The 24,060-nt window shown below is 43.3% G+C and overlaps 1 protein-coding gene across 2 annotated transcripts in view; it reads right to left on the reverse strand.

The window, feature by feature from the left end:
• Positions 1–24,060, reverse strand: part of CDH13 (cadherin 13) — a 671,873-nt gene that overhangs the window by 586,968 nt on the left and 60,845 nt on the right. The window contains exon 1 of one of the 2 annotated variants that reach the window (XM_083451873.1): positions 15,129–15,564. The exons of the other annotated variant lie outside the window; for it this stretch is intronic. Within the exon in view, the coding sequence (XP_083307999.1) occupies positions 15,129–15,173 (45 nt within the window). The 5' untranslated portion in view covers positions 15,174–15,564. Of the gene's footprint in view, positions 1–15,128; positions 15,565–24,060 lie in introns of those variants that run through there. 2 annotated transcript variants of the gene reach the window in all.

The raw sequence follows: 24,060 nt of genomic DNA on the forward strand, positions 1-24,060 counted from the left end.
TCACTGCGTTCTCAGGTCACAGTTCCTTAGCTGTGCACTGCTGAAGATGCAGCTGTATACAAACACAGAGAAATATTTCAAAGGATATCTTTGTAACATTGTGGGAGAATCAATATTCTTTCCATACAAAATGCTACAGCAAACGTGTTATGAGCTGACTACCTAGTTCCAACAAAAGGTGTCAGCAATTGATACAAGGAATTCAAAATATGTGTTTCTCTTCCCACTTTCCTCCCTGACCACAACAATAAAATGTTTTCAGGGAGCAGGACATGGGTTTGAGTGGAAGAGAGGCCAACATATTGAAAGCTAGCCACTATTGGAGTTTCTGCATGTGTGAATGCAAATGTGTGGGGACAAATAATCACATTATCTGTATGGTATAAAGAAAGAAAATGTACCGGCTATTGCAGCAGGGAAAGGCCAAATAACTGTCTGAATGGGTTGCTTGAGAAAGTTGAATAAATGACCATTCAGGGGAAGTGTCTCCTGTAGCTCAGTTTTCCAGCTGTTTTATAAACACTAAGACCCAGGCAAGCATTACAGTGGTACCTCAGTTTAAGTACTTAATTCGTTCCAGAGGTCGGTTCTTAACCTGAAACTGTTCTTAACCTGAAGCACCACTTTAGCTAATGGGGCCTCCTGCTGCTGCCGCGCCGCCAGAGCACGATTTCTGTTCTCATCCTGAAGCAAATTTCTTAACCTGAGGTAATATTTCTGGGTTAGCGGAGTCTGTAACTTGAAGCATATGTAACCTGGAGCGTATGTAACCCGAGGTACCACTATATTATGCTGGCCTCCAACTGGTGGGTTGGGACCCACCACTGGGCCATGGTGGCTTTTAATAGCAACATTACTCTCATTATATGGTTAAAAAGAAAACAAAAAGAAAAGAATGTGGTCATTGTGAAGGATTTGGACTGTTTAAACAGAACTAAAAAGTCCAATACATAGTTTGTTTGGACTTTAAGGGGTTAATTTGCTTCCTGTTATTGAACCCTGCCTGTCTCATAAACAAACTGGAAGGGGTTGTGTTACAAATTAGGGAAGTTTGTTGCAAGTCAGTCATTTCTGCTGTAGGATCAGGACAAGTGTATTTTATTTTGAGGTTTGAAATGTTTGTAGATTGAGTTTTGAGAGACCACTTAGCCTAAGGGTATATATAGTGAAAGGCAGATCAAGGTGGGTCTCAGAATACAAATGAACACACACAGTGCTAGAGGGCATAAGGTGAGCAGCATTAACACAAGATTCTATGTAAGACTTCAGCAGTTGGGAACCCATTTAGCTAAGGTGTAGCCAGGTGAGTTTCTGCTATTCTGTTCTGTACACTTTGCTTATTTGGGGGAATGTTTTGTGTAAATGTAACCATTCAGATGTTAAAATCTCCCCCTCCCCAAGAACAACCTGTTAGTAAACACTTAATCTTGATTCATCAAATCTTTGTGGTTTCTATGATTATATTCAACCTACATCCAAGAGTCAAAGCCAACACCACCAAGAGGTGTTGTCAAGGAGACACAAGAGAGTTTGGGGCTGTTTGGTGGAAGGTGGCCTGGAAAAAAAATACATATCTCACCTAATGGCAGTGGAGCACTAATGGGGAGGGAAGGCAGGCAGGCAGGCAGACAGACAGACAGACAGACAGACAGACCGCACTCTGTTTGTCAAATTCTACTTTCTGAAATAGTCCAGGGTTCAGTTGGCAAATGATGACAGTTCCCAACTTCATGTTTGTGTTAAAAGATGGGTCTGAATAAGCTGAAAACTATTGCAATAAAACAAAGGTGGCCCTCCAGAAGTGGTTGGGCTCTGTTAGCCCTCGCCAGGATGGCCAATGGTCAGGGATGACGGGACTTGTAGTTTATTGACACCTGGAAGGCTGGAGGTTCCTCCATCAATTCATTAGAATGGATGAAGAGGAAGATATCAAACTCCTTCAACATACTGTTCTCTTTCATGAAAAAAAAGAATTGACTGAGCAGTCTACAGACTTCCGTTTGCAAGCAAGTAAACCCTTGTCTCCCCTTTTTATATATAAAAAGGGCATTTGAAGAAAAGCACAGCCTGTCATAATCCAATGCTCGTAAGAGCCTAGTTTGCACAATAGGTGACCTATTTCCACCAACTCCCTCTGTCTCTTTGCAGAAGTCTAGTAACACTTGCCAACCACAGGAACCAAGAGAAAGTTGGTATTCAGGACACCAGTCGTGTCCGCTGTAGGTTAATGAGGTGCTTCCTATGCACAAGGCACAATTTATGGAGTTCAAAGCATCACCAGCCAGTTCAAATCAGTTCATCAATTATGGTCCGTGCTTTAGAGAGACAGAAATACCACCTGGTCTAAACACCATATCCAGCTGTCAAGTACCTCAGGGATATAAATGCCAGCCTTGACAACCATTTCCCATTCACATTGTGATTCCACTTTCGGCTCAGCCTGACTTTTTATCCACAGCTTTCTCTTTTCTTCTCCCTTTCCAAAGCCCACTTGCAGCCCAATTTCAAGAGAGAAAATGATATGTTGCCTACAATAGGAACAACGTCAAATTGTTCAAATTGTGTGTCTGGCAGCAAAGTACACACACTCATAGGCATTCAGTTCATGTAGAGCTGGGAAAGATGATAGCCTAGAGAGGTGCTGCCAGTCAGCAGAGGCCAGTGAGAGCTGGGCCTCTGGCTGAGCTGCAAGGTTTCTACTTGCTGTCGTAACAGGTCTGCTCACCTCATTTCCGGTACCACAACTCCCATCAGCCCAGACCATTGGCCATGGAAGCTGGGGTTTATGAGAGCCCAACACCTTCTGGGTGGTCACTGGTTCTGTATGTCTGGACAAGGACTTGCTATTTATTAGCTTATTTGCTTTATATAGATACCACATTTCTCACAGTACAGGACCCAAGGTGGCTCAAAGCATAAATGAAAACTGATACAACTAAAAGCACACAATAGTAGTAATAATAATAATAATAATAATAATAATAATAATAATAATGCAATTAAATAAATGATCCTATTAAAAACAGCACTGAAAATTCTTAAAACCATTTCAAAGCACACACAAGTTCAACAACCACCCACAGGAAACCCTGTCAGAACAGGCTGTTGGAGGCCAAAGGTTTGCTAGAAGAAGAAGAAGTCATTGCCTGCTGGTAATAGGAAAGCAGGGTGGAGACAGCCTAGTCTCCCATGGAAGGGAGTTCCACAATCTGAGGACAGCCATTGAAACATTGTCTCTCTGGTCATCACCAAAGGTGTCTGTGGAGCAGATGGGACTGAGAGAAAGACCTTCCCCCCAAAAAGCAAAACCCAGGCAGGCTCATATAGAGAAATACAGTCCTTTAGAAAGCCTGGATTCAAGCTGTGTAGGGTTTTCCAAGTCATAACCAACACTTTGAATTGTGCCTGGAAACTGACCAATAACCAGCAGAGCTATTGTGACAAGGAGTTCCTGTTCTCCCAGTAACCAGCAACTTGGCCATTGTGTCTTGGCCCCACTGAAGTCTCTGAGCACTTTCCAAAGGTAGTCATGTAGAGTGTGTTACTGTAATCCAAATGGGATGTAAACAAGGCATGAATAGGATCACACGTAAGACTTAATTGTTTTTCATATTGTATTTTTCCATTGTTGTAAGCCACCCTGGGACCTCATGGTGAAAGGTGGGTAGGAAATCAGGAGGAGGAGGAGGAGATGATTCTGCAGAGCCTGGAGTAGGTGCTAAATTTGGGGAAAATGCTGATATGTTTATTAATGCTAGCAAAATTTAAATGCATCCCCACCATGACACAGACATAAAGATATTGATTTACCAAGGGTATGGATAAGAAAATAAGGACTCCACTTATTCAATTGGAGCAGGGGCCATCTCATCCAAGGAAACAACTCCAATTTTGCAAGAATGCTAGATTTCCATCCAAATCCTATTGTGTTTATTATACTTCAAGTTTAGACTGGGCATGCTAACCCTTTTATCTTCTTCAGAGCAGGATGCCTTCAACTTCCATGACTCTTAAGTATTATTTGTATTTACCTCAATTCTAAGGGATGCTAATTCTACGGTTTTCTGACTGTCCTGGGCCTCCAAGGGATAGAAGAAGAAGAACAGGGCCCATCTCTAGGGAAATTAGTAAAATAAGCCTTACAAGGCAGGAGTGAGTAAGCACTTAGAAGCTGCAAACCTGCCTGCCTAGATGCCTCAAGGCCAAAGCATCCAGAGCTTCAAACGGGCTTGGCAAAGCTGTTTTCCAGAGCTTCACTCTCCCCTGGGAAGCAGTTACAGGCACTGGGAGAGAGAAAAAATGAGGCGATTGCATTTCAGAAGTTTGTCATTATACTGGGAGAATGAGAATCGAAAGTCTCCTAAAGCAGCAGCAAAATGACTGCAGTTCAGGAGTTCAGAGGGCGAACATTCAACAATGGCAGGATGATGACTGCATTGCAGTGTTGGTATTGCACTCAAAAAAGTTTCAATAAAATAATATTAAAATATGGCAATCCCATGAAGCAGCAAATAGGGAAGGTTGGCTTTCAAAACCCAGATTTGACTGAGGCCACGTTCACACCATACTGATAATGAGTTGGGGGGACATCTGGGTGGAATTCTGGCTCCCCTTCCAGAACCTGCAATCCTATATAGAATGCATAAGGGAAAGCTTACCAAAACACTTCCTTTGTCAAGGTAATGGCTTTGGCTGGCTAGTTAAGGACTGTGGTTTACAAGTCCAAAGAGGCTCCCATAGAAACAAATGGGTGGGCCTTTCCTTATCTCCGCATCAGGCTGGTCTGGAGGAGAACAATATCCAGAGTTATATGTATGCATGAGTTGGAATATAGAGACACAAAGACTGTTTGCTTTGTGCTGGACTTTGGGACACCCCCCCCCCCACACACACACCTTTGGAAACGAATGGAGAAGCAAGATCTGTTGGGGTGTTAATGCTGGGAGCCCCTCCAACCTATGCTCAGATTGTATATATGGCCCATGCCTGAGACTTCAGAGAGCTACTGCCAGTCAGAGTAGGCAATGCTGGGTTAGACTGACAAATAGCCTGACCAGGTTTAAGAATGTAAAGTCAGCCTCCTTGATTAGGTCAGTAGCCCATCTGGTCCAGCATCCTTTTCTCACAGTAGCCACTGGAAGCTTCCTACATCCTGTGTTTAAAGCCGGTTTCTACGGTCACACATTCACAAAGCCCCACATTTAAACCAATTCCCCTCTCTCCTTATCAGGAAGTTTGTTCTTCAAAGCAGGCACACATCCAACAGTTGTGTAAACATCCCCTGACAGCCCTAATTTAATACTCCAGCCTTCTTTGACCCATTAGTATTCCTCAGCAGTGCTATTTCTTATGGTATTCCTAGAAGCTATAGCAATGAAGGAATGCTTACAAGGCTAAAAGGAGATCCCAAAGTCTTACTGGGTTGTATACACAAGGCCTTTGCAGCTTCTCTGACTTGCCGGGAGTTGCACTGGTGTTTTTGCAAGATGAGATTCCGCTTTTACACTTCGCCCCAGTGGAAATGGCAGCAGAGAAGGTCAGGCAAAAGCTGCCAACTCATAATAAAGCTGTTTGATCCAAATCCTGGCCTAACAGAAAGCTATATGCACATCCAACACAGACCAAAACAAAAACAAAAAACCTGTCGTGGTGGGGAGCCTGCAGCCAAATGGGCTTGTTCCATCAGTGGAAAATAAGCAACATATGAGTGGGAAAAAGTCCCGACAGCTTTGGAAGCTGTAAAGAGGGACCGGGTGGGTTAATGCTTCAGAACACATACTGTATGCTGTGTAGAGTTGAGCCTGGTACGGGTATTCCAGAATTCATAGAGGGAACTTGGTGCTATGTTTAATAAATGAAGGATTCATAGGACAACAGGGGGAAATACAAATAAAAAAACCATTTCATTCAGCTGGCAATTTCGCATTAATTGCCTCTGCTTCTGTTAATTACAGGGGTGAGCAAAAGCTGCAGTGCAAACCAGTAGTGGCTCCGGCTAACATTCATTTGAAGTTTAAGGCATGCAATTGCACAACTGCAGCTATGCTACCAGAGGTGATGGCTGCTTAATGAATCTACAGCAGACTTCTCTAACCTGGAACCCTCCAGGAGTTGTAGGGCTGCAACTCCTATCATCCCCAGTTAGGCAATACAGACTGGAGCTGATGTAAGCAGTAGTCCAAAACTTTTCAATGGCATCAGATTGGGGAAGGCTTATCTAGCAGTTTAATTTGGTGTCAGAGAGCCTCTGACCCTCCAAAGCTACTGGACTGCAACTCCCATCATCCCTGATAATTGACCACGTTGCTGGGGCTGATGGGAATTAAAGTCCAAGAACATCTGGTGAGCTAGAGGTCTCTCACCCCTATTTTAATTTGTTGGCATCTGTCCGTTTCCAGAGACAATGGAGTGTGCCTCCAGGGGTGAAGTCAAACCTCTGTGTTAGCAGCACATAAGTGACCTCCCCAGGGAGTAAGTCTGGGCAGCCCCTCTCAGCCTCGTTGATGTGGTCCAAAGGAAAGCAAAGCAACCTGTTTGGCACCAGCTTGGCTGTTTTTGTTAAGTTGTGGGTGAACATATCAGACGACACAGCGATTCTTCAAACAGCTCTTGTTTATTCACAGGCCAGGACAGAACTGAACTGAAGGGTTCAGTCAGCCTGCTTATATAGAGCTCCAGTACAACGTAACTGTAACAATTTTCTAAAATTATCCAATCACTGAACGTCACTTTCAATCCCTTATTTGCATAACTATCTACAGTATCCCCCTGCTGGCCCAGGGTGAGAACTTCAGTACGTAACAGTTTTAAGTCATGCCATTCAATTTCAAGGGTGCACTTTTCATTTTGATCTTCAGCGGAGGCCCTGCTTCCAATTCCCTTCAGTGTCTAAAGGTAAGTCAATTTTGATCAGAAGCAGGGCCGTTTCTGTTGTGGCACACCGGAGATCTCAAAATAACACACCAAAGTGCCTCTGCATGCCTTGCGGAGGGGTAGGAAGCAGCTTCAGTCTTCCAGCAATGGAGACAAATGAAGGCCTGGACAGGTGGGGTGGGTGTCACATGCATTGCACATTGCATGTGTGGCATCACACAAACGCAACAGCATCCGCCCCCCAAATTTTGGATGCAGCTTGGAACCTCTGCTTCCAGGTCTAGCCTGCCTCTGCCCACCAGGCATTGGTTCCTTTTGGGCAGGAAGAAATACTAAGGAATCTATCCCAACTCCCTTTCTACAAGTATTAGCACATCATAGGATCCACCTAGAGGGAACTGTGGAAGCTCTGCACCACTCCAGTAACATTAATTGGTACCTAGGTACAAGTACCTCAAGCCATGATTCATCATGTCAGCAAAGACCATTGACAACAATATCAGGAATGTAAAATATATGTCCTCACCATCCATCTCCCTACCTTTGTATGTGCTAGCAACACATGCTCAGAATGTGCTTTCAAAATCTGATCTATGTTTTCATAGTGCAGACCATGATCACAACCACACATTGCATGCATGTTACCATCTGCAATGATAAGCCTAACTGTCCACCATGTTCCCCATGAAAGCACACAGAAGTACGTTAAAGTTTAAGCACTGTACTGCACATATAAATTATTTTTGTGGCATCCTATGCACAACTGACTTAACAGTATATCATCTTGTGCACCCATTTGACTTTTCTTTCCTCCAGATCCAGAAACAGCATTTCAAACCTGCTGCCTGCTCAAGATGCTTCTCCATAATAGCAAAGGACAATGTTTATTTTTTGCTTTCACATTGGAAATGGAAAGCAACAACTACGTACAGAGTCCATAGTCAGAAAGGTCATTTGCCAAGGTTCTTGTTTTCATTCCTTGGGGAAAAAAACAAAATTAAAGGACATTTCTGTATCAATTATTCATTTCCACCCCACCACAGGAAAACCTATCTCACTGAAAACGATTAATGATCAAGTACTGCACTAGACTGGTATGAACAAGTTGAGTGAGTAACTCAGAGTTCAACCCTTAAAGTTATTTTGACATGACTTCTGTATAGAATGTGATTCTTTCTCCCCCCCCCCCCAATCTTTCCCTCTTTTACAGCTGTGACCCATCCCTCTGTTTGAATCTTATCAATGGTTTTCATGCTGTGCAGGGAGCCCTCTTCTGGAGAAATATGAAAAAGTTGGTGGTTTCTGTGTTTTCTATAATTCACTATGTATTTAAAAAATAAGCTTTCCGAGTAGATCATGTGTATGAGACTTTTTCCTTTGCAATTACAGCTCAAGTTATTGTTTCCAACTTTTTCAGCCATGAGCCAGTCCACCGTCCCTCAGACCATGTGGTGGGCCCGACTGTATTTAGAAAAAAATAATGAACAAATTCCTATGCCCCACAAATAACTCAGACATGCATTTTAAATAAAAGCACACATTCTAATCATGTAAAAACACCAGGCAGGCCCCACAAATAACCCAGAGATGCATTTTAAATAAAAGGACACATTCTACTCTTGTAAAAACACACTGATTCCTGGACCAATCGTGGGCCGGATTGAGAAGGCGATTGGGCCGCATCCAGCCCCTGGGCCTTAGGTTGCCTGCCACTGTCATAGAGCTCCATAAGGCACACATTAGCTAAACAATTATGCCTATTATTTCTAGCCCATCTTAGCAAATGAGCACTCCATGCCCAACTTCATCATGTGGGGGGAAAATTGCTATAAAGCATGAAGCCAATGGCTGGATAAAGTGAACTTTTATAAAGAGTAGGACCTGGACACCCCACTTCCAGTGTCAATTCTAAACAACCTCAACAGTCTGTATACCTTTCTCCCTCCCTTTAGAAATCAGCAGAGATGTATGTAGGACCTTTCATTCCACTCCTTCCAGGCATAGCTCCATGCTTAAAAGCTCCGTGTTCAAGTGGAATTTTTTTTTCCCCCCTGCAAAAACTGCCCCTTAGCATTAAACCAGAGCAAAGATCAAGTTCTCAGTGGATTGCCATTTGCTCTGATTGAGCTTTAAAGAGTGTGTTTTCATGGGGAAAGCTCTGGTGCAAATAAAAAAGGGGGGTTGCTAAGACACAAATCTTTAGAGTGCAGACCATGCCTGGAAAGAGCGGTGGAAAGGTAAGGGTGGATAAGCCCAAAGTTCATTTGGTCTCAAATTTTAAAACAAATGAACAGATCCCAGACTTCAGAAACGTCTACGCAGAGCAGAATGTAAGTATCAATACGTTTGCACACATGCACTGCCAGTTATGTGCAATGCAGTTTGAGTACAAAAAAGAAGTATATTTCAGGGACAAAACGTATTGCAAAGAAAGTGCTTACAAACACGTGCATTTTAAATGTGAATGTTTCAGCAGTTTAAAAGAATTCACAGAAAATGGGGCACAGTGAATTTAGCATTAAAGGTATGTGAAAATGAATTAGACTGGTCTGTCTTCAAATATACCTTTCTGAAGAAACCAGAGGCCTTTCTCCTGGGCATGGTTGGCCAATTGGTGTTAAAGAAGGATAGAACTTTCTTTGTGTATGCAACAACAGCAGCAAGAATACTTATCGAGAAGTATTGGAAGACACAAGAGTTACGCACCCGGGAAGAATGGCAGATGAAGCTGATAGACTACATGGAACTGGCGGAAATGACTGGCAGAATCCGAGACCAGGGAGAGGAGTCGGTGGAAGAAATTGTTCAAAAAGCAATAAATATTATTTTTTTAAAAAAATAGACTGGTCTGTCTATTTCTGTAAATAGAGAAGTGGCCAGCCATAGCCATCTAGCCTACCACTTGATATTGGCTTTTGCATGCTCTCCATTGTGACACTTCTCTGTTCCATTGGTACTGGGAAGATGGCATGAATTTCTGTACACTGATCATACTGCAGAAAGATGTGCAGGCTCTATGTGTATCAAAACTACACCATTTTGCATGTTTCATGAAGTCACAGAAGAGACTGGAGTGGCTCCAGCATGCACAGAACGCTGCCTGCAGTTGAGAGTCCTCCTCTGTGTTAGGGTGTGCAATCCATAGTAAATACCAATGGGACATAAGAGCTTAATGGAGTGCTACACACACACACACCGCTCTTTGTTATAACAGGCACCAGGCATAGCTATGGGCCCATTTATGTAACATAGGGAAATTGCTTTAGGGCAGGAGTGTCCTTCCAGATGTTGCTAGGTTACAACCCCATCATCCCTCACAATGTGGCCACGCTGGCTGAGACTGATGGGGGTTGGAGTTCCACACCCTATCCTCATTTTAGAAACTTACATGTGCTGGTTCCCACCAGTGATGATCTGGTCATGTGCTGATGTACTATTGAAGCAATGAACGTAAGCAGGTACCCTCTTGGCGTCAATAAGGATCAGGCAGACTCAGCAAATGGAGAATTAGAAGGTGAAGTTTATTGCCAGGCAGTAAGGACCCAGTTTGGAATCTCTTCCAAAAGGAACTGGGACCCCGATTGACAGAAATCCAGAGGTCTTTATACCTGAGCAGATCACAGCAAATCATAGATCATGAGACAACCATGAGGCAGTCACAATATCGCCAGCGAAATTAGCCAACTAGCAAGCTTCTTGCCATGCTTCCAGCTCCTGGTCAAGCACAGTGTTCTAGTTCTGCTTTCTGTTGCTTGCAGTGACGCTCTGTCTAACCTCTCCCCTAGTTATGACAGGACAAGGAGTTTGGAGATTTTTGTGGTTTTGCTCTTCCTGTTCTGTGGATTAATTTAGCCTGTATCTGAGGGGATTTTGTACCAGAATCTCTGATTCACGACTTCCCCTTGTCCAGGGTACACGGATGTTTGTAGGGGAAAGGTAGGCTCCTAATTTTGCTGTTTCAAGCAGTATGCAGTTAGATAAGGCACAGCTTCCCTTTGATTCAAAATGGATTATAAAATACTGTAAGCCCTGATTATGTGTGAGTATATATGAATATATTGATTACTGATAACTGATTATATGGATAGCATAGGGGTAGCCCTTCTTCCTTGCCTCACTATGGCCAACTTGTGGGAACCAAGATGTACTTTTTCTTTCCATGCATCAGTGGAAATGTATGTAGGAGGAATTCCACATCTTCCTTTTGGAAAGATGTACACATTCCAGATGTGGCCATAACTCCCTGCTCCTGACACTATTCCAAAAGCACAGAAAGGGAATTACAGCTCAGTTCCACACACCCTGTCAGCTATTATTACTATGATATGTAAGAAGACTCTTGAACACGTCTGAGCCTCAAATGTCCCCCAGAACAGCAGAGGACTGTCTTATAAAGTTCTGTTGGGAGTGCATGATCTTTGTGTCCCCCCCCCTTTTTAAAAAAATCATTTTCACCTACTGAGTAATTTATGCATGTTTAGATTGTTGATGGGCCTACAACACACTGCTCAGAAGGTACTTTCTCTCCCTAATCACCATGACCCAAACTTAGATCGTTAACTCAAACCTGAATTATACTCTTCCCTGGAAGGCATTACAGCAACAGATTTGCATCGCTTATAAATCAGTTGATCAAGATCAATGTTGCCCATTTCCACTTGCCGGATATCAAGGAATAATGAGTTGTAGCTGCTGCTGAGGAAGAGAAAAATATCACTGCGCCTATGAGCCTTGCCAGATGGCTGCATGCAGGTAACTTTTCCCATTTTGTACCATTTAGTTCTGCTGCTGCACGGAAGCTATCCAAGTCAAGCAATCCATCTGAGTAGCCCCTTTAACAGCAGCCTTTTCCTCATCATCTCACCAGCTGTCGCAAGGCTTCTCATCAATGCCTCTTTCTCCCAATATTTCCACCACAAAAGTGTGGTATTTCAATGAGAATCATTGCTTTCCCAAAGAAGAAGAAGAGTGAATCACCTGGGTCTGTCACCAGGGTGGAGCACTTTGTACATACCCAGAGTTAATCTTTTCTTCATTTGCTTTGCTCCATGTGTTTTGACATTGAGTTCTGGCACTGAAGCAGCTTCTGAGGACAGGCCCTATCAACTGATACCATCTGATCTTTAACAAAGGACATGTTAGACATGATAGAATGTGGGCCATCTTTTGTATGAGTCATGACATACAGGTGAGAAGGAGAAGACTGACTTTCACACATTCCAGCCATGCTGATAAAAGAGAACTTGTTAGAGCAGAAAACTAGCATTTGAACATACCAGCATGTGACTAGAAACAGGTCAGCTTCTGCAGGTTTGTTGTCCCCCCCCCCCCAAAAAAAAGCAATGCTACACATGTGTGTCTTGAATGCCCTTCTGCTAAAGAGCTCAGGCTTGCATTTGCAAATCACAACATCCCTGTAAAGTCTGCTAAGCTGAGACATAGTCATTTGTCCAAGGGCATCTGAATAGCTTGACAGAGGAGCAGGTTTTGGGATAGATAGACAGACAGACAGACAGACAGACAGACAGACAGACAGACAGACACAGACAGACAGACAGTCCCTGATTCCTTGCAAGGAGGGCACAATCATTTGGATTTGAGTCACAACATTTAACTCATCATCCTATTTTCTACCAGCCTTTACTCTTTTCCTTTTCTCCACCTGCCTCCTTCCTCTTCTCCTTTTATATTTCACCTTTTATTTCTCCTTGACCTCAGGAAGTCTATCTCTGTGTGCCCAACTACAGAAACCTTAAAAGGAAAATCTTCCAAATCATAGTGTGCTGCTACAAACAAAGGGCAGGAGAGACAGCAAGGTGCATCGCACAAGAGGACTGCAGTGCAGATAACTCAAGCAAGTAAGCCAAGTCACACATCTGACACCTTATTTTGTCACCAGTAGCAACAAATACCACAACCCTCTCACACTCCAAAGTGTATGTATATATTTGCTAGTTGCAACCAGTTAAACCACTGACCAGTTGTTTTGGTTTTCTCTTCACATCCTGTCCGATCCATTTTTATTACATGCACACAGTTCCCCCTCTTCCACACAGCACTTGCACAGATTTCAAATGACCTCAGCACATCCAGTTGCCATGTAAATTGCACCCATGCCACAGCTCCCTAGATTTTGTTGCTTCAAGACCACTTCAATACATTTCAGTTAGTGAACCATGGCTTTCACATGGCCAACCATAGTTGATTCTCACTTGACACTGAAGAGCAGTAATCAGCTTTAATCAAGCTGTATTAGGAGACAAGAGCCATAACTCTTGCTGCCCTAACACCAGTGTACACAACTAGGAGCCAGATTCACACAACATTGGGACTCTGTAGTAAAGCTAACATTTTTGGTGGAGCTACTGGTAATGGGAGTTACTGCAGCATTGGCCAATATCCCAGCTCACTATATGCTAGAAAACTTTCAAAGAATGAGTTAATTCAATAAATGGAAGGTCTTGTCCTTAAATCACTACCCAAGCAATCACCAAGCCCAACAACACCAATTTGTAGTGCCCCCGCTCTAAGTTATGAGCACGCATGTGACACTACCCTGCTGTGGTTGAACAGAGGGAACTGACTTATTACTTGTTTCTGTACTCTACAAGTATCTTCACAGTTTTGTCTCTAAAATACACATGGAGGTCCCATTTTTCCAGGTTCAATAGAAAAAAAATACAGTAAGAGGAGAGAGAAATAGTTGCAACTTATATACCATAAATAGAGATTGCTGTCGAAGTGCTGAGGGGCCATATAGCTCAGCGCTGGAGAACATGTTCTGCATGCAAAGGGTCCTAAATCCCATCCCTGGCAACTCCAGCTAAAATGGCCAGGTAGCAGTTGCTAGGACTGACCTCTGCCTGAGACCCTGGAGAGCTGCTGCCAGTCAGAGCAGACAGCAGTGGCTTGTACAGACAAACATTGTGACCCAGTAGAAGGCAACCAGATTTATGATGTTTTAGGAACTTAAGAAATTGCCTTACAAAGTCAAAGCATAGCTCAGCATTTTCTACCCTGGCTGGCAGCAGCTCCCCAGGTTTCCTGGCAGGAGTCCTTCCCAGTCCTATCTGGAGGTTCAAGACCATTGAGGATTGGACCTGGGACCTTCTGCCTGCAGAGTAGATGTTCTACCAGCGAGCTACAGCTGTTCCTCTCATTTGGAAGACATCGTGCACATTAAGTTGCTCTCGCCCGAGGCATTGGTCTCCTATGCACCCTCAAGGGTTAAAAGCAAAAAAACCGAGTCGAGTCTCCAAGCCAATAGGGAATTAACTTTTATCACCATGGAGTACCATCCCAGGGATCCAAGAGACAGAGACTTGTAGCTGAATAAGAGATTAAGCTCCCTAAGACAAGCGAGAGGAGAGGGGGGATGAACAAGGGGATGGAGGAGCATCACACCGAATGACAACAAAGGAGCCTTAAACATCACACGCTGCTTCCCAAAATGAAATCCGTATCATATTCACAGAGGGGAAGGCAAGGGAGGAGTGCAGAAGTTGGAGAGCAGCTAGTTCCTCGGCTATTGACTGACAGCAACAGCAGGGCTCCACAGCCTCTTGGCTTTTTAAAGGCTGGGTGTCTATGTCCTTTTTTTTTTTTTTTACCTTTTTGCAAGGGGGGGGGGATCTTTTACAGTTGAGAAGAGGGCGGGAGGTAAGGCTGCCGAGCTGCTCATTAATACTCGATTTTACAAATTCACCAAAGCGGTAGGGCAGAGAAGGAGAGGCAGGGGAAAGCCCTTATTCTTCCACATTTTTATTTTAAAAAAATCTTAATCATGTTCCCCCCCCCCTTCCTCTTTTCTTTTTAACGAGTGTGGAGAGTAAGGAATGTAACGATCTTGTCCTAGCAGAAGCCATAGGAAGGAGAAGCAAAAAAAAAATCAAAGTTGAAGCATTGAAGGTGATAGAATATCTTGTTGCTGGCACCACGGAACCAGCAATCCGTACTCTCTTTCATGTGAAGGAAATACAATTTGCATGCACACACACGTATTATGTCGCTAATTTCCTGTCACTGGAAAGCACACAGAGGCATTTTTCACATCGGAGAATCGCTTCTCACATCCACACTTCATCGTGCGTATCTGTGTGTTTTTCAAGTCGGCATGCGATCGTTGAGAAATCAAGACACTTCCAGATAGCCAAATGCAAAACATTCCCCCCGAAAAAAACCCCCAGAAAGAAACACAGATAGATACACACAAGCACATAACCCCTAAGATCAGATCAAAGCATCAAATTCCTTACCTGGGACAGGAGGAAAGCCAGGGTAAGTTGAGCCTTGTGCTGCATTTTGCTAGCCTAGAAGGTACTGGAGGCTTTTTCATTCATGCACTCAACTGCACTGAGCATATTTTCACTGTGGAACAGCCTTTGAGGAGAGAGAGAGGAGAGGGAGAGGGAGAGAGACTGCCTTGAGAGCCAGCCAACTTCCCAAATAGATCAGCAGCAGCATCACCAAAGCATTGGATAAAGGCTGATGACCAGAACCAATAGCTTTACAAGGATGATTTCTTCACAAATCATCCTCATTTTTGCATAACACATATCGGGAGCGCACCCCTCGCAAGCAAACACACACACACACACACACACGAGAGAGAGAGAGAGAGAGAGAGAGAGAGAGAGAGAGAGAGAGAGAGCGCACCCCAAGAAAGCTCTCACTTCGGTGTGTACAAGTAACAGCTTAAGAAATCACTTCTTCTTTTATGGATTTCTGGAAAGAGGTAATTCTTCCCCTCACCGTTGAAGGAAACGATTTGCACGATAGGGGAGAATAGCTCCTCAGACCCTGCGTGCCAAAAGAAAGACCTTCTTTATTAAAATGTTAATCAAGGGTGTTTTATTTTCAATAAATCAAAGGAATGACCACCACAGCCTTCAGTTACTCCCAGGCTTGAAAAGACTGACAGAACAGGGCTCTTTCAGGGGCACCAGAAATCCTGATTGCATTTGCTGTTTCCCCCTCCATCTCGCAAATCACAAGGAGGACAGATCAATTCTACTTGACGAAAAAATCCATCATGGGGCAATAGATTTTATTAACTGCTCAGGTTACAGTGGGGCTTTGGCTTTCAAACTCACTGAGCAGTCATCCAGGGGTAAAGTTCTCAAAAGTCCATGTCCTTCCAAAGCAGAAACTTTTTTCCTTGCAGGAAAAAAAACAAACCACATGCAGTGTTTAAACATTGCATGATGGAGTGCTCACTGCACTCTGCATGCATTGCCTCCATCATGCTAACAACAACCCTGAGAGGTAGGCTCCTCTCACCACCATATTGCAGGGCAGGAATGAGGCAGAAAAAATGTGAACTATCCAACATGCTCACTAATGAGAAGGGAGTTGCCACCACACCTTTAAGAAGACTCAAGACTCAATTTAAAATGGGGAAAGGTTACATTTATTGAAATATAACTACAGGAATGAGGAGGATCCACATAAACAAGCAACTAGACTGAACAAATCAACTGAATCAAAATAGCTTGAGGAGGGCAGTTCCTTATAGGAGGAGAAATCCTTTCTCTTCTTGCTCCTGGACATATAATCAGAAGGCACCTGTGTTCCAGTAGGAAGAATTGAAATGACCTCTTCCTCCTTGTTAACAGGGGCATGGGCTGTGAATCAAACAAGCACACCATGGCCCCACGAATTCAGTGTTCTCCCTGGCACACATGCCCAGACCACAGGGCACCTCCAATCTCCCACAAAGCAATGCAGCATAAGGCAACCAAAGAGTACACCTACCCACAATGCCTCAGGAATTTAACAGAAATTTATCCTGAGTCAATTAGGGGCTTCCCCCAAAACTCCTACTCAGACCCTTTTACAGGTGTCTAGCACAGCTCACACTCTAAAAGGGAGGAAGGGAGGATGCCATAAAGAAGAGGAGGGAGAGTTTGGGGAGGAATTGACTGATAAATTCATCCATCTTGGCTGGGAATCGGTCTGAACCCAACAATAGACCACCACTAGCTCTTCCCAAGGGCTAAATGAACTTGGCTCTTTTTGGGTGATTGGGGGTACGGCAATTTGCTCCCACCCTAGAGTGGAAGTGGTATTGACAAGGCGTTGATGATCCACGATTCAAGCATTCTTGTAAAAGTTTTAAATTTATTTTCACAAAGCCCCACCCATCCACTGAATTGTGGCCACGACAGTGAGTGAGGTTCAACCCTTTCCCCTTACCTCCCCTGCCCATTCAATATGCTATTTCATACCTCAATCGTAACCAAGTTTACTTTGAAGAACGCTGTATTTAATGCAATGGGGCTTAATCACAGGAAAGCAGGGTTAGGACTGCTGCTTTATTTGGGACTTGGGGTGGGTGAATCTGTCAATTTCAGTTTCTCATTTTTCCTACCTTAATTTTAAATTTAATTCTTCACATTTCTGTAGCATTTTTTTTAAGTATCATGAAAGTTTGTTAGCATTTTAGTGTGGGTTTATTTGAATATACACATTTCTACAAGCAATTTCCCCTAATACAATGCACTTTTGTATGTTCTTTTCACAGGTGTATGCATTTTTATATGCACTTTCCCTCTAATGTATGCATTTTTGTATTAATTGCTTTTGCCTGGAAAACTGCAATATAGAAGTCAGAGAAGTGCAAATTTTGAAGGATAATTGGGCTTTAGTTTAAAATCAGCTGAATTAGGTACTTTCTCATTAAAATCCAGCCAAATCCAATTTCTCCCCCCTTCTTAGTCAGGAGTTTTTGAATCTGCCACCCTGAGGCATCTTTACTTAGAAGCAAGTTCCCAAGTTCCCATGTTGACTTGCTCCACTACATTGTACCAACCACATAATGGCTGTGTCATAATCACAGGCAGGCAAGCTCCAGCAATAAAAATATGCCCTTCCAATCAGATGATAGGCCCTCAAATATTTTGTAGCTTTCCTTCCAAAACCACTGGGAGCACCTGCTATGAAAAGCCCCATGAGCTGCCTTGGAGTAGTTGGGTGAAACTGTAAGGCACATCTCTCCACACTAGGGACAAGCAACCCTTTTCAGCCTTCTCATCTGGGCAACCTATCAGGGAGACATGTGCAGGGTGGGCGGGGCCAGAGACAAAAGTGGGTGGAACAATGAATGTATTTTTATTTATTTTTTAACATTAAGCCTGTTTCTACACACACTTCTCTCCATCATGGGAAGGATGATGCATGGTCAGAGTTCAAGGACACTTTCCAGGCAGGCAAAGCACAAAGCAGGGACAGTAAGAGCTGGTGAGAGTGCTGATGGACAGAGAGAGAGGCCCAAAGAGGTGCAAAGCACCATGCTCTGCCCTCAGATGTGGACTCTCATATCCCTCCCATACAATATGCTCTCAGGAGCTTCTGGTGCAGGAGCCAAGAACCCACAGCTGCCCTGTATGGCAGTGCGATGGGCACACAAAATGCAGAGTCTACCCAAGCAATAAGCTAAGCATTTCTATGTCCTGGGGTGACTCCACCCACCAAGCTGGCAACTGGCTCTCTTCACCAGGAAGAGCTATAAAGGTTTCCCATTCAAGACAAGCCTTCCTTTGTTCTCTGGTTTTGACCTCACAGTCTCCAGTCAACAGCTGCCCACAGTCTGACTGACAGGTGCAGCACATCTCAGAACCCTTTCCTTTTAATATATGGGCCCACGCGCTGTCATGAGCATCATAAAAAGAAGCATTTTGTTAACAGAAGAGGCAGAGATGCACCTGGGTGTAGTTGGCAGGAGCAGCTGATGTGCAAGACCAGAACAGCTGCAAGTGTTTGGACTTCAGGAATGTCCAGTCAGTGTAACTGCAATTGATAAGTCAGTGGTGTTTGTTTGTTAATTATTTGCTCCCTTTTGTGAATTACTTCCCATAAGATAATATTGAAGTGGTTTCACAGTAAAAACACTATAAAAAAATAATTCCACATAAGACAAACAGTCCAAATACACTCTGAGAGAAAGGAGGTGAGTCAGCCACTGAGGATTAGTTCCTGGGGTCACTCTGGAGAAGGTGCTCAGGAAGAAAACCGACGGGTTCTTCTCAATGCTCTAAAGGTAAGCATTTAGGAACACTGAAAGCAGTTCAGTGTGCTTCAGTTTCAAGAGAATGGAGTGTAAGTTCTATTAAGTGCAATGGAAATCCAAGGAAAAATACAACTTTAAGTCATTCTGAAATATGGAGTACTCCAAATCATTTGCCAATGTACATGCACAGAATATTGATTTTGCTGAAAGGCAACACATGCAGATCTGCAGCGATCATAGTGATGCATCCCTAATAAGAAATATTATTGTATAATTGTAATATTGTTGTATAATCTTAGAAGGTAGTGTATTGTTAGCAGGGCATTACTGTGAGGGGCCGTTGCTGTGATTACCATGAAGGGACCCTGATCTTCTGAATTTGCCACAACACAACTTGTCAGGAGTGGGGAACCTCAGGTCAGGGGACAAATGTCACCCTCCAGGTCTCTCTAGCTGGCCTTTGGAAAAAAAGTTTTGTTTTACAAGCAGTTTGTAAGCTGGAGAAAGTAGGGATAAGAGCACCATGGGGGCTGCCTCCAGTTTTGGATCCAACATTGCAGCCAGGAAAGATACAGAACGCATTTTGAGTGTCATGTTTTGAACCCTTCCACAGGAGGCTCAGGTTGTGTATATAACTGTAAATAAAACATACATCAGAAAGATACCAGTCTCCATTTGCCTCATTCCATAGGAAACACAAACCCTGGGTAACCCCTGGAATCTCAGCATGGCTGTGGAGATTGGGGGGGGGGGGCTATAACAATATCAAGAAAGACATGCACGATATTGTCACTTTCATTGCAACTTTGATTCCATTTGTTGCATTATAAGGTTTTGGGATAAAATCAGATAGAAGTGAACATTAGGCTATGCTGATGAGAATATTGTCCATGCAAGCAGACCCAACAACATTCAGAAATGGAGTCCAATGGTTTCCTGAGCTATCTGATCTTGGCCTTCAGCAGTATATCTGTTACTTCAAAGCTGTTGATGATAAACGAAGCCTTCACTAAGGAGATGCCAGAGGCTGATTCTACTGACCCTTTCCAGGGACTGGAAATTGCTTCCACATGTCACTCATAGGGCAGGATACCTCAAGGAAACTTAATTTAATGACACAACACTTTATCCTCAGAGGCTCTTCTGATTAATTATGCTTTCCACAGCAATCAGATTTCCCAAATACCTAGAAATTGTGAATTACGTGTGGAGCAAATTAAGTAATTTGCCTCTCATTTCAGGGTTTTCTAATTCCATAAAATTCCTGGGGACTTTAACAGGGGGGAAAAAAACAATTTAATAAAAATATACATCAAAAGAGAAAGAGAAGAGTTGCCATAGCCAATTTTCATGACTGTAAGGAGTTTGGGAAATTAATAGGCATAATATCAGGGGAAATAATAAACTTTGAAAGAGAAAATGGTTACCAAAAAGATTGTTTTTTTCCTCATAAAGGACTTATTAGACATGCCACCAAGATCATGTTTAGGATTGCAATCACTGCCAATTGCCTCAAGTTACACTTTGAGGCAAATCTGGAAGCTGTGCCCAGGTGGAAAATCTGGAAAAGGGGAAATAGGAGGCAAACTTATACTGAATAGCTTCCATTTAGCTCAGTACTGTCTATATTTACCAGCAAAGGCTCTACAGGATTTCAGACATGGAACGTTCCCAACAGTGTTTGAAACTCCAATTGTTCTAGGCGCATTTTGCGACAGGGAATTTCATTAGCGCGAGCAGTTTCTGAGCTTTGGGCGCAATACTGCACCTAAGATTTCAGAGTAAAACTGCAGAGTGGAAGGAAAAGAGGACCTTTTTCTGCCTCCCCATCTCCAGCTACTCTCTGAAGACTGGAGAAGAGACTCTCTTAAGAATATTAGGGGGGTGAGCAGGGGAAGGACTAGACCATGTGAAAAATGAACATAATATTTTAGCTGCAGTTCATTCATTTTCAGCTTTGTATTCTTGTTATAAAAATATGTGCCTTGACATTCCATTGTTGCGCCTACAACCTAGGTTTAAGGTGCCATTTAGCTCCTAGCTTTCATATCTCAGTTTCTAACAAACCTACCTGAAGACACTGAGGAATGAACCTTCTGTGTGCAAAGGAGATGTCCGAATTATTTCAGTCAAAAGTAAAATAGCAACATTTGGTCACCATATCTCTATATTGTTGCAGAAGTTGGTGTACCATGAGAGCAGATGCTCTTGCTTGGAGGAAACTTCCAAGTTATTTTCAGGGAAGCAAAAGAGAACTTTGGTAAATTCATTAGATGAGCCTGGCAAATCATGCCAATGCCCCATCTAGTCCAGCAGTCTGTTCTGAAAGTGGCTGATCAATCCTGTGAGAAACCAGCAAGCAGAACTTGAGCTCAGCAGCATCCTACCCTTCTGCAATTCCCAGCAACTGGTATTCAGAGGCATGATTCCGCTTACAGTGGAGGCAGAACATAGCTATTGTGGCTAACAGCCACTGGTAGCCTTGCCCTCCATGAAGTTTTCAAACCCTCTTTTAAAGCCATTCAAGTTAGTGGCAATCACCAAACGCCAAACTAATTCTAGTTTTGTTCCCATCCCCCTCCTCGCTGCTGAATTCTACAAGGGCAACACTAGGGTTGCCATATTCCGGGGATCAAAAACACAGACACCACCACCTTCAGGACACCCCCCCCCCATTCTGAATATCCCACGTTTGCACCCTCCCTGCTGCTAACTCCTTCCTCACCCACCTGCTTCCCCCTCACGATGGGAGGCTGAGTGGCCCCAGGAAGGTCACCAAGGCCAGGCAACTGCCATGACTGGTGCAGGGCCTATAGCTGTTAAGTTGCGGGCGAACATATCAGACAACACAGCAATTCTTCCAAAGCAGCTCTTTATTGAAGCTGGAACAGAACTAACTGAGGAGCTCAGTCAGCCTGCTTATATAGAGCTCCAGAACAATGTAACTGTTGCCATTTTCTAAAATTATCCAATCACTGAATGTCACTTTTCGATCCTTCATTTGCATACAAACTATCCAATCACTGAACGTCACTTTTCGATCCTTCATTTGCATAACTATATACAGTATCCCCCTGCTGGCCCAGGGTGAGAACTTCAGTACATAACAATAGCAGCCCCAGGAAGGGCATGCAAGGCCTGGTGGTGGCCAGGAACAACACCTAGCACGGCAGGCTGCTCCAGGTTACCCAATGCCTGCTTCCTGTTCTGGGGCACAGTGCCTTCTCAGCATGCCACACAAAAAACAACAACCACCACCACCACAACAACCACAACCCAAACCTGGACATTTAATCCAAAATGAAAACAAAATGCCCAGAGGCACCTCAAAACTGGATGTGTCTGGGAAATCCCAGACATATGGCAACCCTAGGCAACACTGAGACTGAGGAGGAGGAGGAAACTGACTGACAGTTCCATGCCCTGGACAAGTTGTAAGTAAGAAGGCAGGTAGGTGGAAGCTGGCTGAGGTCATACTGGGATTGATGGGGCAGTCAGGGCCACATATGCCCCAAAGGAACAGCTTCCACTGGGCCTGAAAGGGAATGGATGCCTCTTAGTCAGGGAAGAAAACAGAAATTGAAAGACACATTTCAGCGTCTGCTTCTGTCTTCTGTTCAGATCAGAACTTAGCTATTCTCCATACATCTGATTACTTTGAATGTTCCAAGGCAGTCTGGCAGTCTAAAGGCATCAAAACATACTTTTAAAATAAGTATTTTGAGAGAATATGCTCATTTGAAATATGCATTATACTACTAAATAATAAAGAGTGTACTTTGTATTTTGAGAAGTGTTATTTCTGAAGCAGAAGATGCAAAAAATAAATAAATGGAATTGCAGGTAAAATGTGTGAAATCGGCATAGATCAGAAACAGAGATTTACCCATTCCCCTTAAAGAAAATATTATTACAATTATCATTATTGGAAGCAGCAGCAGCCAACATTATAAGGAACTTGTAAGATTGCATATTCCTTTTCTAAGCCAGCCCAACAAATGGTCTCATTTTGTTTTTTGGTTTATAAGAGGCTGAGTTTGCAGACCCACACAGACTGAGTATTCTTATTTGTTTCATTTTTCTTGTTTGAATTAGCAAAAAAAGGAAATAAAAAACCCCATGCACATCAAAACTGGCCCCGTTCAAATCAATAAGTGGTTATATGTGTCAGAAGCAAGTGTCCAAGTCAAAAACCCCACTGCGAAACCCCTCACGTCAGTTATTTTGAGAGCACGTTATTGACATTTCTCCCTGAGTAGCTAGTCTAAGGCATGCCATTAATAATTTCAAATCAGCCAAGTATGCAGATTTCACCAAGGCAAGCATTTATTTGTGGATAAAACCTATTAGAAACACCATTAACCTTAGCCATTAAAATAATCCTTCAGGAATGGATGGATGCTAGACAACGTCACCTAAACTCCTGGGTCAGCTCCATTCTTTTCACCAACGTCAAGATATCCTAAGATTTGGGAAGCAGGGAACTATCAGATCATCTGTTGGTGTTTGCCCTTCCACCACTGATTATTCATGGGGAAAGAAAACTTCATCGAACATTTGAGTTTTGTTCTTTATGGTTTTTGTTTTGAAGGACATTCCTAAATTCTTGGCTCTGTGCCTAGCTCAAGACATAAGTGCTTCTTTCTTTCTTATCTTCATCATGATTCTGTGTATGATGCGGTCATGTGGCCTGTGGCCTACAAGAGACTCAGAGGACTCAGGAGTTGATCAGCTATCTTACAGACACATTGCATAAGGTGAATTAATGAGGCATCAAACGTGGTCCAGGGACATAAAAGGGGAAAACATCTGTATGAGCAGGTCCATCTGAAGACATTTTGGATGACAAGATGGCACTCCTCCCCATACAGCCACAGCTTGACCTAGAAGTTGAATCTTAGGCTACATTCAATGGCAGTTTAAGCCATTTGCCTGATGTTTCCCTGTGAATTTATGCATTATATTTCGGCTTTCACATCACATAAAAGCCACTTCCAGAAAACTAATGGAATATAGTGCACGCTTAGCACTCATTTCTGTGTTATTTGATTCCAGAAAAAATCCATTTGCAGCCCCCTTAAATGAAGAAAATTGTGGGAGTAAAGTGATGAAATTTGGGTGCTATACTAGCATACACTTTTTTCCTGCTCTTCTCATGGGCGAGCCATGGGAAACAGAAG

The sequence above is a fragment of the Podarcis tiliguerta genome (genome assembly GCF_965153285.1).
Source record: "Podarcis tiliguerta genome assembly, chromosome: 8".
Taxonomy (NCBI): Eukaryota; Metazoa; Chordata; class Lepidosauria; order Squamata; family Lacertidae; genus Podarcis; species Podarcis tiliguerta.